Genomic DNA, 17574 nt, shown 5'->3' with positions numbered 1-17574 from the left:
CGAAGGAATTCAGMATACACCACTTGAGCTGTAACACACATTTATCAAGACTAAAGTAAAACCTGAGATATAAATGAGTTATTGAAAAAATCTATCAGTCTAACCCTGCCAGTTAATGACATTGTTTTCTTCAGGATGTCCTCACTGACCCCTCTTTAATGGTCAAAGTAATAGCTTGTGCAAACTTTCCAAATTAATATCGTTTATCACCTCTCATAGATATTAGGTAATTAGATATTATTATTGTTGGTTTTTTTACTATTATTATTATTATTATTCCCCCTAAGAGATTACTAAGGCTACTAGGYCTTATTCTACTTATTTTATATCCTAAATAGCATAGAGAGGAGAAGACTGAGGGGAGGCCTTACTGTGGTCTTCAACATCCTCATGAGGGGAAGCAGAGGGACAGACATCGATCTCTGAACTCTTGTGACAAGGCTCCAGGAAACTTCATGAAGCTAAGTCACAGGTTGGCTATCAGCAAAAGCTTCTTCACCCTGAGGGTGTTTGAGCATTGGAACAAGCTCCCAGGGAAGTGGTCACAGCACCAAGCCTGTGTTGCAGAAGAGTTTGGATAATGCTCTCAGGTACRTGGTATGACTCTCGGGCTGTGCAGTGCAGTTGGACTCCACAATCCTGACAGATTCCCTGAAATTTGGCATATTCTGTGATTCTATGATCCTAGGGTGATCACACTGACATCAGCAAAGTTTAGGTAAATCCATAAAACGCCATGTCATTGAACTTACACTCAGAGTGCCAAATCTCACTGAGCAGTGAACGCTACCCCAAAGGAGTGGTTCCCATGCAAATGTGGCCCMTGATGTATTGCTAAAAATGTAATCAAAGAACCCCAAAAGGTCTAAACTCACCCCCTCCCAGCTGGCTGTTCATACCCAAGAGAGGTCACAGACAGATGCTCAGGTATGAATAAAGTGTAGAATAAGCACTGTGACACTGTTCCCTGCTCACTCCCAGCTCCTGCTGCCATTTTTCAGTGTGGAGAACTGCTTGTGCTGGTTGTGATATCAATTGCATCAACACATGAGCCCAACTAAGCTCTGTATGCCTCACATTTATTCTGAATGAAAACAAACTAAGCAGAAAATAAACTGTGCAGAAATAACTTGGCTCTATCTGCCAAGCTTTGTGTGGTCTTTCTAAAAACAGTCCTTAGTCCATTTTTTCTGAGAATGCCTTTCAGTGTCATATTTGTCATAAAGTGTAGCTCAGAAGTTGAGGCAAGGCAAATGCTGAAATGCTTGAAGGTGTTAGCAAAGTTCACACAGCATCAACAAACACATACAGTGCCGATYCCAACACATTTTCTCTGTGTTTACAGCTTCCCCAGGAAGAGTGAATTCTCTGCTGCAAAAGTATTTTCTGCAAACATGCGTCCCTTGAGGGGAAATGGGAGCCAGGATCTCGCACTGGGCGCATGTGAGTGCTCCCATACGCCGCTCACAGCACCGACAGGAGTGCTGGCATGCCTGGCTGGTCACCAGCAGTGACTCACTGCTTTGTTTCTAGTGAAACAACTCAAGAAACGGATTTTCAACTCTGTCCCTGCAGCTCATCCCACCAGTTTCGCCTGCTACCCTGCAGAGTTAGAAACTTATGCCACTTGTGGAGAAAGCTCGTTGTTTATTGAAGAAATCTGCAGTTGTGCTCATCTGAGAAATATCAATGGACATCTCTGGGAATACAGAGACAATTAATTCCTTATTAAAAGTTAATCAGCAATTAGACGAGCTGYACAACTGTTATTTTGGGTTCAAATTTCATACTTAAGCTGCTTGGCTCTCAAAAGTGATGTTGTAGGMATGTCTTTTCCAGCCTCTGCTCCAAGCTACAGACTCAAATAGCATCAGCAGCTGCTTCACAACAGACACACACAAGAGTCATTTGCCATGGAACGTGGTATCAGTGCAACTTTCTGACWTGGTCCCCAGCGTCTCCCTCTGATGGGAAGCAGGAGAAAGACCCACTTACAGAGCCCACAGAGGGTGAAATTCTCAGAGCTGTTGCTCCTCCACACTTCAGAAGCTGAGAGCCAAGAAGCTTGCCAAGTTTTATCTTACAAAACAAGCGAATATTTATAACAATTGGGAACTTGGAAAAAACAAAAAAGACAACTTTCAGGGCGTGATAYTGAAATAACCCGAAGTACTGAGCCAGTATTCCTATAACTTCTGGGTAAGGAAATAGAGCACAAGGGCTCACATACCCCTCTCTGAAAGCCTGGTCTCCAATGCTGGCAAGAAGCTGATATAAGCTGACCAGGCATACAACAATCRTCTAAGGCAAAAAATCTTCACATTCTGAACTTAGTAAAATGTAACGACACAAGAATGCTGCAAAGAACTTTGAGATATATATATATTTCATTTAAAGAAAGAATTATAATGGGGGGATCAATAAGATACACCATGCAAATATGTAAATAAATTTTCTGGAAATTTTTAAGTAAAAAAACACACAATGCTTTAGTAAGCAAGGGATGCAACATTTGTTAGAAAGAAAGCAACAAAGGACAGATACACATGTGATATTGATTATCTCCTTGTCTTTAAACCTGCTCTATTTTATCTTATTTTCCATAGTAGGTGGTTTGGGTTTTTTTTTTTTTTTCATTTGGGGTTTTTTTCCCCATGCTGGCTTTTTAAAAATGTACTTTAAAAAAAGAAGTCAAAGCCTTCTATATCTATTTTCCTTTTCAGATAAAGGAAYTGGTTCTTTGTTATACTTCCAACTCTTGAGGAAAATTACAGGAGTATTAGCACTCAGGAAACTGGCCTCAAGAAATGTCCATGGTTGTCCTTGCAATCCTCTGTGGAGGAAAAACGTCTCTGCTTCCCAGCTGTTCTCAGTGAAACAAGTTGCTTCAGGAGAATATAGACCAACTTCAGCAGTGGAGACATACAGCAAATTTTAAACCTACTTTCCTTCTCCCCATCTCCATGCCACATGAAGCCCTGTCAGGAGAAAATTAAACCCACAGAGCTTTACAGAAAACAGATCTAACCAGATAGCACAATCTCTCCTGAGAGAATAAACCCGTAGTTACTCTGTAACTCCCTCCATAAGTGTGGCATCCCATCCTTCAGGGGTAAGGAGCAAATAAGATTTGTAAATACTTCTGGTCAAAAGGAATGACAAGTCAGAGGATCTGCAAAAGCTCACTGAGTTTTGTCAGTAAATTATGCCCTTGGGAAGGAAACTGGCGTATTTGTCTCTGACCTCCTACATAAGCACGCAGCAGTGAGTTTTGGATAAAGGGGTAGGGTGAAAGGGTTAACTAGAGAGGGAGAGAGAGAAAGGAAGAAAGAAAAAAAAAAAAAGGTGTCATCAGTCCTGGCTCTAACATTGATCCAGTGGAGCATCCAAGGTCCTGGAAGTGCCCATGCACCCAGGCTTTGTGGAGTTACCTTTTTCCAGGTAAGTTTTCCCTGCCCTGGAGATGAGATTCTCACCTTCTACGCAAATCAGTTCCCATGCACAGTCCATTCTTATAGACCTTTATGGAAATGGTTCAGAAGGTTTCAGGAGTTTTTGGTGGTCTCAATTCCCCCCTCCAGTCCATGCCCACTTCTTGGCCCCATTTCTGTGCTTGCACTGTACTTGTTGTGCTTATCTCTACATTACTATTATTATTATTATTATTATTATTATTATTATTATTATTATTATTATTATTATTATTATTATTAATGCAATCGTGCATTAAGTCTGTGAGTTGGGAGAATAAAGCAATATGTATAGAGTAGTTCATTAGTTAATGTTTTAAAAACAATTAAATTAATCAATGTTAGTTGAAAATTTAAAATAAGTCATACCAGAAGAAAACAGCAAAATCAATTATTTGGAATATTACCTATGTAGTCAGTTTGATTTTACTCTGACCAGGGAATAATTCAATGAAGACTAAAAGTTTGGAGCTGAACAACCCATCTCATGCTCATTTCTGATGCTCCCTGAAATTGTGACAGTACTGGTCCTTTCTCCCTCACAGCTCATGGCTCTTTGGTTGTGGGTGCTTGCAGACACGGTGCTGATGTAAGACTATTATCAGCTAGAGATGATGGGCAGCATAAGTGATTGATAGAGGCCTGATAGAGGGATCAGTATTTCATAATTTTTATAATTCTCTCAGCTTTCTGGAAAAAGGAATCAATTTATTGTTTGGCAATTTACTGCTATGGAAAGTTGGAAGAGCTGAAGGGATTGAAAAGCAGAGTTGTGACTCCTGGTCAAATTTAAAAATTCCATTCTGGGTATCAATTCCTCTTTGACCTGGACTCTTTCAGCACCCTTTTCAACACATTTACTGTGGTCTAACTATCTAATGCCTTCATGGCTTTGGACAATCCACCACAYTAAACTCTCATCCGTGCAGGGCTGTTCCTTGTCACTTTCAGGTAGTTCAGGGGACAACAGTGACCACAGGAGCACTAATGAAAACCCTGCAGCAGATTTCCTGTGCACATCATGCAGCCCCCTCAGCAATGTGTGAGTAAAACACACAGACCTCCTGGGCTGGTACAGCCTGCAAACATCTTGCCCCAAAKGACCCTACAGGCTGCCTTCTTCTGTCAGGCTGGAGCAGCACGCTCTGTCTGCCACTCTGCCCTGCCAGGGGTACACTGCAGTACAAAACTGGTCACACATACACTATACAAAATTGGWACAATCACTGAATCAGAAAAGAAAATTAGAATCATCATGAGGATGATTCAGCTAGTGCAGATGTCCAGCAGATGCCAATTCCTTTKTTCCAGCAAGTTTCAAAGATAAAGTAGTTTTCTTCATCTTTTCACAAAATTGTTTAAATATTTTCAGACTGTGAACTTCTGTTGAGACTTCTTACTGCTCTGGGCTTCAACTTTCTCTCTCCCTCTCACAACAGCCTAACCTGCAGGTCAAGTACAGGCATAGCAATGGAATTTCTTCCTAGATGCATAACTAACAGAAGACACAAACGGTCTCTCTAAAAATAAAAATTAAAAAAAAACCCAGCACAAAATCTAAGCAACCATGTAAAGAGAACCTCTTAACTAACAGAAAAATATGGAGCTGACCCAGCACAGGAAAAGATTCTCATTCCTATGTTAGTAAGAGATGATTGATCATGTAACCTTATTTTTAGCTTCCACTCCCATCAGCTGTGAAGCCTACTCCAAATTTATATAAAAACAAACACTGATTGCAGCTCTCTGGTTCTTACCTACATGTGGCAGTCCAAACTGCACATACCACTCATCTTATTTCCATATAAGACAACTTCACTGTGCAAAGTTCTCTCTTCTTTTTCAAACAAACTACAGTTACTGCCCTAATAACTCTCCAGTTTGACACTTAGTTTAAAATACCTCTAGAAGTGGCTATATTAAGAGAACAATCTGGTATTGGTATAAAGCCTCTCATGTTTCCACTCAAGCAACAAGAATACCCTTGGCCAGGAAAGGCACCTATCTGTAAAAAGTCTTGTAAGAATTGAAATGTGAAGCAATGATTGTATAGGAACTAGAAAAGATTCATTCATTTGAAGTCCTCCTGCTTGTTAGTGAACTTGAGCTAAGCTTCTACAAAGCATAGCCTTACATTAGCGCTGCCTAGCTGTTTGGGTGCATATTTAAAATGCTAAAGGTCACCCTACTTGAAATGTTATAAACAACATTTTAAAAAGAAGCATTCATGTAAGCTACATGTAAGTTTTTGAGGCTGTTGGTGAGGATGTTAATAACTGACAGTAAGTACTCTGAAGATCAATATTAAGCTGCAGATGCAGACATTAAGCAGTACATTGACACAAAACAGAACACAGACATTTTACTTTATGATGATGGATTTTATCATTATTTATGCCCAGAATATGATCATATCTCTAAGGTCTTCCTCTAAGGGAAGAAAAGATCAAGTAAATCCAGTTTTCTTAAAAAAATTATTGTTGCTATATTCGTTACACTTTTAAAATCCAGGTASCGAGATAGATTTGCAGTTTGCATTTGTGTATGTCTGTGTAGTCTAGCACTCAAGGCAGAGTTTACTTCCTGTAAGAACATAAAAATTCACATATTCAAAAAGCAGTTTATACTATGGAAAACCATATACAAATTTGTTCACAGTTATGGGAGTAAACTAAGCTATAGCTTAAAGGCAGAGCAAGACTAAAAGCACCTAATTTTCTTGCAGTCTGTATTGAATAAATTTTCTGGACTGAACTGCTATGGATACCAAACTGTTGGGCTCTATATTAGAAAATTATTTATTGTAGAGTAGAGGCAAAAGATAAAAACAATGGCCTTACTCCAATTCTGCTACAGATTCTCACTGTTGTTCTATTGTAATCCGACAGGATAAAACTGACTATCACCTGACACTTGGGCACACAAGTTTGATCTCCTGGGATAACAAATATCGCAGGAAGATTGTGAAGCATGAAGGCATGAAGAAATGTGCCACCAGATATCTGATCTGCTGGTCCCAGCTTCTTCCTATAGCTTGTAAATGATTGTGATTGTTTGCCACAAGTATTTACATGTCTAGGCAGGGAATACACTCGGCTGTACACCAGGGATCTGGCACTCCGGGGAAGGAGGGACGAAGGGATTTGCTAGGAGCAGACAACAGCAATGAATACTGATAATGAACTGCAGGTCAGCTTGAGGATACACGGCTTGGGAGAATTAAGGACTCTATTTCACAAACAGATGCAATGGAGACAGCACAGACATCCACATCTGTTTCATCACTTGCCTGAACCTAGTCTGATGAGCTGAGAGCGATTCAGAGTCAAAATCCACTCATTCATGTGCCTCCTTACTGGCTCCAGTAARCAGTGATGCCAATTACTGTCAACTCCTCTCTCATACGGCCTAAAATGAACTCAACTCACTTTGGCCAAACAGCTGCAAAACTGTGGTCTCAATCAAGGAGGTTCATGTGCAGAACGATCTGCCAAGAGTGATTAGATGGAGCMCAACTATTTTGCTAGAGCTTCCTTAGGATAACAACTGTGTCTAAACTGAACACACCAAAAACAGGCTTTCAAATGGAGATAACTAAAAAAGTAGGAAATTATGAAGAACAGATCCTGCCAAAAAATGCATCAGAGCACTCTATGCTTTAACATATCTGCTTCCCATGGAAATCTGCAGCCATGAGCATTAGAAACATAGCTACATGACAATGAAGCCCCAAAGATACCAGTAAGATGCAAGTTCTCCATATCCTGCTAACAGCTAAGAGATCATTCATCTTACAGGAGATCTATGATAAGCTGTCATTTCTTGTCTTGCATGAGGGTGCAGAGATTTCATATAAACTTACACATAGATGGATCAGGCATGTATCCATAACGTGACAATTGCGTTTAATTCATACTTTAGAAGGAACCAGAAATTCTTATGTTCTGTTACTCTGGGTTGAGATATCTCAGAAAGACCGCTGCAGTAGGGCTCTTTTAACTTTCWGTCAAAAAATGTGAAGATATCACAAAATCACAGAATAGCTAAGACTGGAAGACACCTCAGGAAGTCATCTGTTCTGACCCTCCAGCTCAGGCAGGGCCACCCACAGCCATTTGCAGAGGACCATGTCCAGAAAACTTTCTAGTATCTGCAGGGACAGATATTCCACAGCCTCTCCACCACCCTCACAGTGAAAAAGTGCTTTCTGATATTCAGAAGGATTCTTCTGTGTTTCAGTGTGTGCCCAATGCCTCTTGTCCTGTCACTGGGTAGATCTAGGCTCTGTCCCCTTTGCACTTCAGATACTTCTATTTATCTATAATACAAACTTCTCCCTCAAGCCTTCTTTTCTCCAAGCTGAACAGTCCCAGCTCTTGATGACTTTTCTCACAGGAGAGAAGTTCCACTCTCTTCATCATCTTCACAATCCTTCATGGGCTTTCTCCAGCATGGCCATGTCTCTCTTGTACTGGGAATGCCCAAACTGGGCAAGGCCAGAACCGGACAAACTCCAGACAGGGCTTCGACAGCACTGAACAGAGGGCTAGAGTCACTTTTGAGCTGCTGGCCACACTGCTAAAGCAGCCCAGGACACCATTAGCTGCCTTTGCACAAGGGCACATGGCTGGCTTGCGTCCAACTTAGCACCCACCAAGGCCCCCAGCGCCTTTTCTGCCAAGCTGTTTCTAACTGTGGTACTTCAGTTTGCCACAACATAAAATGCATGKAATGCTCTCCCAAAAGATCCTGCAGTGCTCACAAGCCTTGCAGCCCCCATAAAGATTTTAAGCCACAAGGGACTTTGCCTTACAGGTAAATAAGTGTATGAGGTAATTATTACMGGTATTACAGGTAAGTAAGTGTATGAGGCTGGTTAGATTCTCATTGCCAGGCACCAACCTCATCATCTAGTCCTGGAATGAAGAGGCAGACGTAAAAGTTGTGTTTRCTGCATTCCACAGTTCTGTAACCCAGAGAGAGCACTCATCCTACCTGCTGACACCAGCCTTCCTCAAGGGCCTTCTCAAGTTGTGTTCATGGTATTCCAYGTGGTCATGGTGAAAAGCAAGAAACTATGTTCCAGGCTGGAATTAACATTGTTTGGTAAATGTAAAAGAGGCTTGCACATCTCACATCTCATTGTCAGATGTAMAAGTAAATTAGGAAGTACACTGGACAATTAAGGTTCCCCATCTACACATCAGCTGAGGATTTCTACTGCAAGTGGAAAGTCTTAGTGKAATACTTGAATTTTTTTTGAAGAGGAGCATTTACAGAGTAAATCTAAATTTTGTTTAGTGCATTAGAACACGACCTGTAATATTATTAGAAAACAGGGAAATTTACTTATTCACAGATCAGGTATGATTGCCTGGCTTCCTTGCCCTCCAGGCATAACATTTTTCCACAAATGCATTAGCATTTCCCTAGACACCACAGTCACGCAGAAGCCTGCTCCAACCTTTCTGAATTATGAGGGATAAACAAGGCAACACTCTTACAGGGTTGATCAATCGTTAGTGATGTAACATCCAAAAAATAAGAGAATCTGAAAGATGGAGATTTACTTCCTTCCCTAACTTTGTATCTCACAATGGTTTTGTATACAACAGCTGTAACCTGCCCTTCCACTTCTGTAGCTCTTTACACATTTTTTTATATCAGCTACAGTTTGTGGGCCAGCAAATTTGAAGAAACTTGTCAAGCTACAACAGTGCCTCTTTAAACATTTTAATGGTTTGCTAATTGAAAATTGCGAAGACTGTTTCCTAAAAGACTTCGGTTAATGTTTCAAATGGAGATCTAATAACCATGATCCATAGTTATTTTCGTACTGGACTCACATGGTTTTCAGAACTGATAAAGTGCTAGTAACAAGTAGTTCATACTTWATCAGAGAATATATCTATTTAAAACAGCATTCAAAGTACACCAACAAAATTAATCACACTCGTAGAGTAGTCTTAAATACTGATCTTGAGCCACTTTTGGCAGAAGAAAATGTCTTGGAGGCTCAGCCATACAGCGTAGAAGACACACTGTTAATCAGAAAGCACTATATTGTTACATAAAATGGTAGGAATCTTTGGCATCATTATCAGGAGAAGAAGGACTACAATAATCACACTTGAATTTCTGGCTGCCTAGAAACACAAGGAGGGATGGAGTAAAAGAAGCTTACTCTCTTCAATGGGAGCAATAAAATTCTTTACGTAAATTTCTTATATAAGCTATATATAGGATTCTAAGCAATCAAAGCATTATATAAAATGATGTGGATGACTATGGTCTTTTATCCGGCCTTCTGAAGCATTACTGCTAAAAAGTATTATTAAGACAGTAAAAACCCAAACACCCAAACATTAAAGGAAAATATCTCTTTTTTTTTTTTTAGTATATTTTCTTGAGATGCAAGCACAGAAGATTTGACCTTATTTGATAARTTTAATCAGTCAGGTAATTATAGCTTTGCGTGTACTACTCCTGCACATAGTGGCTGGGGATGAATAGGTAATGTAAAGGGAGAACTCAAAAAAATGAACAAAACCAATTAGTTGTAACTGGTTTGGACTTATTTTTTCAGTAATGTTTTAAACATTTCTGGTTGATAGCATCTTATATAATAAAAATATTAGGGCATTTTCWGGCTGTTTCTATTAAAATTTTGAATAGTCTGTACTGTATGCAAGGTGAACAAGTCTACTAGCAGAAATGCTTCTGGAGTGTCTGTGATCATCCTTTCAGCACAAGGGTAAGCTCACTTTTCCTCACAGAAAAGACAGATCTTGGTTCATGTTGGATCTGACCAAAATTTATACTGAAAATACCTTCCYTTCCCTCCAAGAAATGAAATAGCAAATGATTTGCTCTCTTCTTCACTTTTCAGGATGATTATCCATGTAGTGTAGTAGGTGCAACAAACACAAAGTACTGCCTGACAGCACTTTTACTGAGAAAAAAACTCACACCCTGTCTGCATCCTGAAATTCCTGAAAGAARCTTCAGTTCATTTGCATCTTCCATTCTTTTTCAGAAAGCTCAAAATAAGTCTATCAGTTTTCAGCAAGTGATTTACATGTCTGTACTTGAATTTCTGCAAACTTCAACAACATCTGCAAGGATCGGGGTTAAATGCAACTTATTTTTTTGACTGAGGTGATTTAACCTTCATCACCACTCCTAAATATTTTTTCGCCCTCCTACAGYTTTTTGTCCTCAAATTTTAAATTCAAGTGCTATATTATTTATTTCCAAGTTTTTTCATGCAAAACAAAGTCCAGCCTACTGTCAGTGGAAGGTATATTAAGTAAATGTGGATTTTCTAAGAATCGTCCTCCCTCTCTTGTGGCCAAATTCCATGGCTCAGTGTAAAATGCACTACAGTATTTGTTGACTCCATAAGGACTGAATCAGTAACAGCTGTATGTGAAAATACACTTACGAGAACGTTACTATTCTGTGGAGAAGAGGAATGCTTTGAAACTCATCTCTCATGCAGTGACTCACTGATAATAATTTAGGCTTCATTTGTTCCCCTGCTGCAAATTGAGAGGCCAGGCTTATCACAAGTGTCATCATGCACAAGCAACTGCTGCTGAAGCCCATGACGGACACAAAGTGCTCTTGGCCATATTTTTTTTTCCACAAGACCTGCCTCCGAAGATGGGGAAAAARCATGCTAATAACTCTAAAGTGGGTRTAGTTCAATAAAAATGCTGTTACCCAGAAGCCTGGGATAAGAGTCATACCCGGGCAAGCAAAATACCAGATTTCATACCAGGATTAGCAAGACAAGGGATAGCCTGGAGCAACGTGGAATGCTACCYACACATGGTGCCAGTGACAGACTGGACAGAATAGTCAGAACAGCAAGAAGAAACAACTTGCTAATGCAAGAGTGTTAGCTGAGTAGCCAAAATCGAGTGTACAGGAGGAATGGCACTAGAGGTGAAGGAAAATGAGAAGAACATGAGATTCTAAGCGTTAAAGAACTGTGTGAGTCAGCCTTTCTTTCCCCCCTCTTCAGGAGTGACTAGGAAGGACAGTTGTCAGTACAAATTCAATTACTTTGTCCAGGTACACCAACATTTGAATTATGAGGTCAGGACAAAACAGATTCTGTTTTGTGTGGCAACCTAAGGGCTTCTACCCTCCATCAGAAAGCACTCAGTGCAGAGATGCTCCAGCTCTAGTTTTGGAAGACCCAAACCAATAAGCTCCCATGGCAGGGTGAATTTGTCAGCTGAGAACTTGCCAGCAAAYAAGCACTGTGGTATGCCAGCCTGGCTGTGCTACAGCCAGGTACAAGCTGGTGCAAGTCTCCTCAACTCCCAAGTACACGGTTATCATAAACATGTAGACCACTCGTCTCATTTCAAGAGCTATACAAAGCCAGCAATGTTACAACTTGTTTTACGTTTCAGATTATGTACTTCCCAATGTACAGGAAAGCAGTGCAGCTAGATGGAAAGAAAACTAAGACTTCAAATATGCTAATTTATTCRCAAGTAAGTTTGTAATGGAGCATGACAGAGCATACACTAGGTATGAACTGTGCTTGCTGTTCCACAACATCCAGGATCACCAATTATCACCTGCTTTATTACTCTGCATATTACAGACACATGATGTGACATTCAAGATCASAGAGCTTAGATCAAAAGAAGTCAGTTTTAAGTCATATGGCACAGCTGTAAATACAAGCTATTTAAATGGTATGCAGGCAATGTTTAGATTTGAGATTCCTTGTGCTGCTGGTCTCACGCCTGACTTATCTGATGGCCTGCAATAGCTGTCCTGTCTCTTGAGATTATTTTCCATATATTTTGAAGGGTAACTATGCGATAAGTACGTCYCAAAAGACAAATGTCAGCTTCCTGAAACTGTTGTTAGTGATGTCACTTGCACACCTGCCTTCCATAAATTGTTATCTGGTGGATGCCTGTTGGGAGYGTATCAAGGAACAATGTCTTGGAGTAATGTGGCAAAAATAGATATAGACTTTAAGGATAAGAAAATAAGGCCGTATTTATATGCAATGTAATCTATTACACCATTCTTCTGAATGAAGCCTATCGCTTTCCTTCAAAATACTGCAGAAACAGAAAACATTTTAAAACCTCTGAAATGTGTCGTATTAAAATACATCCTTGGTGATATGAGATAGGAAGTAATACACACTTGCAGAATTTTAGGAGAGCAACACACAAAAATATGCATCTGAAGCTGTCAATTACCCCATGAGAGCCAGGTGGATACAGCACCTGTATCAACTGCCAATTATCTCTTCAGTGTTTCCGAGGCACAAACCTCATTAGGCGGTGCACAGGCACATTTCACAATGATCMCTTGCTTTTTAGAGCACACTGCTAACATAAACAATCTCTCTTCCCTATGGGTTGTTCTGGTAGACAAGTTTCTTATCTCATGCTTAAATCCAGGCAAGCAAATGCAGCATACAAACTCCATTAGGGCAGATTTAAGCTGACAGACGAAATGTAGATTATTTTTAGCACTATTAAACCGGTCTCCGTTAGAGTGAAGGGTAATGGAAAGCAAAACATACCCATAGCAGTTAACACAAAGTGCTGTACCGATACTCTAGGCAAAAATGTAAATATAGCCCAGAGTCACAGAAAAGACATGCCATAGTTATTGTGTCTAATGAAATTTATCTGTAATAATGCTGTTAGCAAAATGTTCTCATAACCAGGTTGTGGCCAGCTCTGTGCTGGACAGGGCAAAGAGAAATGCAAAAAATGCCCAAATCTAACACTTCAGAATGGCTGTAGCTGTCCTAAGGCTGTGTTTCCTACTGTGTAGGTCTGCATAGTTTTATTTATTATTCTACTCTACTGCCTACTACAAACAGTATCTTCCTTTGTTTCAAAGACCATTTTGCACATACAAAGCATATCTAGCCTCTGAAATAATTGTGCAATTTGGTTAAAGAAAATCTTAAGATTATTTGATGAATCTTACCCTACAYAGTTTAACAGTATGTATGAGAGTTAAGTAGGTATATCCCTTGACAMACATAGGCAGCTGACAAGTAAATTCCTGTGCAATCAGCCACATATATCTGGAAAGTTTTATGCYCCAAAATAACTGGACACGAACTCATGCTCTGTATACCTCCAGGTGTTAGTGGAATAGATATGGTATTCAAACTTCTCAACTATCTCTGGTTATCATAGTAGTGATGAATATACATGTGATTTCTAAGCTTCCCATTCATTGGTTGAGTCCAGGAGTTTGTTCTTTGTCTTATATTCTGACTTTAAAAATAAATTATCTGTTCAGAGGCATCATGAACACAAGAACATTTTGGGGGTATACTTACATCTCTGAAATTAAAACAGATCATTGCCCGCTTTGTTTATGTATACGAAAACTCACTTCAAGCTTTCAGATCTTATCACTGGTACCATACAAATTCATCTGTTGGTCATTTCAGAACCAGGATCACATTATGATGATCTTTTCCCGAGCAACAACATTACCGTGTTTCTTGTGCAGTCAGTATCCCACAAACACATGAAGCACATGTTGCATGGAATTTCCCAGCTTGCACTGATAACAGAACTGGCTCATTAAGGAACATGCTGGCTCAAGTCTGATGCTGTACTTACCCAGCCTGGGCCATGACCTCAGTTGGGTGTGCTTCTCAGTCATAACTAGGCTCACCACACATTTACATCCTCAGCTTTTTCTGTATTTTACTTTGTTTCTTGCATGGCATTTTCTGCTAAAATCATTATCGTTCTAAAATGCAAACACCAAACTAGCCAGTGAATGAAAAAGCTGACAGTTAAAAATATATATACATACTTGGTATACTTGAAGGTCCTATTCCTGAACTCAGTCATGTGAGAGAGCTTGAGGCTTACTGAGGGTTTCACTGAGGCAGAGGCTTTATGGGAGCACAAGTCTGCTGGACAGATGCCTGAATTGTTTCTTGTGTAGCTGTTCCTACAAACAGCCACTTCACTAAGCCTGATTTACCAGTCTTTARCAAGGCACTTAAGAGTGGAACAGCTATCCATTGTCACATTGAGTATTTTCTTTTGATGTGCACTGACTAAAATGGGCCCTAAAATACCCGCTGGAGGTATCAAAACCTTGGCTAAAAATATTTTCAATTATGAAAACTCTAAAATTAAACAAACAAACAAAATATCTTGTACACTGGAACTACCAGAACACTAAAGAGAAGACAAAATCATTTTTAAAAGCAGCTGAAGCTTAGAAACATATTCATTTAAGTAGGACTGAGCAGCTGTAAACAAAATCAAAACTTGTTCTGATACTTCCTTTCTGTGTGCCTGGCCCATCAGAAAATACTGGCTTCCTTGGCAACTGGGCAAAATAGTTTCAAGTATGGAATGGAAATTTCTGGGCACAGTTTTAGTTGTATTTACATCGCCTTGACAGTTTGGCACAAGACCACACTACTGAGAGATTTATAAAATGAAAGAACTTGCACTGCAAGTCAGATAATCCCAATAAGAGAATCCAATTCTATACTCCAAATCTGCTGAATCCAATTCTATACTACAAATAATGTTTTAAAACAATAAAGCAACTTGGAAGCAGCGCAAGGAGAAGCAGAACAATTCAAAACTAAGGTGCCTCCCTCATTCTTAACTTCCTCTGTTGTCCCAGTAAATTACCACATATACATAAGGTCACTAGCAAATACCAAGACATAGTGCTGCCAAAAAGAGCGTGGTTTTTTAGATAAAAGAATGAAAGAGTGTCTAAGGAAGACTCATTTTGGACACACACTATGAAAGATTTGAATGATTTTTTTCTGCTAGATTTAGTTGTGATTCTGTGAATGTGTTCCTGAAGAGACTAATATAATACTTTGTGTGCCAAATCTTTGCACAGAGTCTCTTGCTATGATCAAATTACAGACTGCAGAAAAACTGTTTATAATGGAAATGCTGACAGAACTGTGCCTATTATGAGAGCTGGTATACCACACATCCTCCCAGAGTAAAACAGTTCAGTTATGCATCCCTGAAAATAACGTGCAATAACAGAAGCTGTGCAGCCGCTGGTATGTTTATGCTCATACAGCAAAACTGAACCACAGCAACAAAAATCGTGATCTGTGAATCATAAAAAAGCAGGCTTCTGCTGATCCAAACCCCTGGTCAAATGTCCTTACTTCTTAAAGCCCTGTAGTGTGGGTGTGCACAACATGGTGCACATGGAACATGGTACAATTAGGAAAAAACAAACACCACCTTTTTTGTCAACYCTCAACTGAATGACAAGTTTTGAATACAAAACTGGACCAGTGACTTCTGAGTGTGCACTGATTAAGGGGCAGTGAGGGGGTGTCTACTTCTTTGTATCTGTACTTGCCTCTTCATTATTCTTGACACCTGTTTCAGGGCCTAAAAACTTAAACAGCACATAGTCCCTTTTTCTGTATGAGCACAACTTTCACTTCATGAATGACAATTTTGTGGAAACATAATCAGGACTCAATTRTTTTATTTCCCAGCTACAACTGTGCTGTATATATTTTTGATCAGTCTTTTGGTATGTTCATGTAGATTCTGKCAAAAATTGGAGCCTACATTGAAAACTTACCAAGAAGCAGTTATAGTTGCATGGAAACTCTGTGTGGTGACTGGATTTTGTTCTCTTCTCAATAGCATTAAGTCTTGTAAAGACTAATACAACTTAATGAAAGACTTGTCAAAGATTGTCTCTTGCCCTGGAAATCCATCCRTTTTTAGAGCTGCACCCAGGGCAGCTTATTAGGAATGTGACAGACATGAGGTTTTTTYTAGAAAGAGGATAAAAGACACCTTTTCCCAACAGAAAGTGAAAGAGAACAAAAAGACATCCCTGAGGCATCCTGCAGAAAAGCGCGGGGGTACCTGTGCCGGGGGTGTGCAGACGCCTCCCCGCAGGGCCTGCCCATCACCAGCTGTCCGGGGACTGACATCCCCACGGGAGGGACTCCACGGCGGCTGTTTTTYCCCCGGGAAAAGCGAGCGGCGCCCCGAGATGCCGCGGGTCCGGCAGCGCCCGGAGCGGGCCGTGCGCCCCGGGAAAGGCGAGCGCGGGGGGAGCAGCGCCCGGAGCGGGACAGCGCTCTCACCTTCGCCGTGCAGCGTCCAGGGCAGATGCGCGTAGTCCCACTGGTAGCCGCAGGCGCTGTCCTCGAAGGTGCACGACCCGGGGAAGAGCAAGGCCGCCCCGGCGAGCCGCAGAGCTGCAAGGACAAAGCGAGCCGCGGTCACGGCGCGCTCGGCCCGAGGGCCGCGGGCTGGGGGCCGCCGCCGCCCCGGAGCTGCGGGTGTGAGGGAGGGAGGGAGGGAGGGAGGGAGGCGGCCCCGGCGGCGCTTACCGTGCGCGGCGAGCAGCCACAGCCGCAGCATCTTCCGCGCCGGAGCTGGGGCTGAGCGCGGCCGCTCGCACCCCCGCGGGGCGCAGGGAGGGCAGCGCGGCCGGGGCGGCAGGGGAGGGACGGGGAGGGCCCCGGACACGGCGGGTGGGCGGCCCGTCCCACTCCCGGCGCCCAGCGGGGTCCGGCCCGGACGGTGGCTGGGGCTGGAGGGCCCTCCAGAGYGGGGGCTGCCGCCTCTGCTCCGGGCAACCTGCCCAAGAGTTATCAGCCCCCGCTCAGCGAAAATGTGGATATCCCCGTGTTTCAGCTTGTGCACAATGCTTTGCTCCTACCACCGGGTACTGTCGCTAGGTGCCACTCCAAGAGCTTGGCTCTGTCTCATGTACTCCCTGTCAGATGTTAGTACACAATAGTGAGATGTCCACTCAAACCCATCTGCTGAGGACAAAGGGGCTTCCACCCTTCCAGAGTTCCTGCGCTACCACAGCTTACTCTCCTGTTCTTCCCAGCCTCTAAACCCGCCCTGCCAGAGGACCATGGCAGGATACCCTTGCGCTTAACAGCCAAGAATGGTCCAGCAGCTGCTGAGATGATGCAAGAGCTGCAGTTCACAGGGTTACAGAATAACTCAGTTACGAATGGACCACAAGAGATGTCCAGTCCAAACCCTGCCAAAAGCAGAGCCAGCTTTGAGCTKAGCTGGGGTTGCTCAGCTGGGGTTTGGTAATC

At 41.6% G+C, this 17574-nt stretch overlaps 1 protein-coding gene across 1 annotated transcript in view; it reads right to left on the bottom strand.

Moving 5' to 3' along the window:
- The window catches only part of MAMDC2 (MAM domain containing 2), a 54879-nt gene extending 37934 nt beyond the window's left edge, over nucleotides 1–16945 (bottom strand). The window contains exons 1-2 of the mRNA XM_057372456.1: nucleotides 16846–16945; nucleotides 16597–16710 (exon numbers count right to left, since the gene is read on the bottom strand). Coding sequence (XP_057228439.1) covers nucleotides 16597–16710; nucleotides 16846–16876 — 145 coding nt within the window. The 5' untranslated portion in view covers nucleotides 16877–16945. The remainder of the gene's footprint in view (nucleotides 1–16596; nucleotides 16711–16845) is intronic.
- Between the last annotated feature and the right edge of the window lie 629 nt (nucleotides 16946–17574).

This window comes from Malurus melanocephalus, unplaced genomic scaffold (assembly GCF_030028575.1).
Source record: "Malurus melanocephalus ecotype Western Australia unplaced genomic scaffold, MMel_1.1 scaffold_7, whole genome shotgun sequence".
NCBI lineage: Eukaryota > Metazoa > Chordata > Aves > Passeriformes > Maluridae > Malurus > Malurus melanocephalus.
Note: the sequence above shows the minus strand (reverse complement) of the source record. Positions and strands in the feature narration are given on the sequence as shown.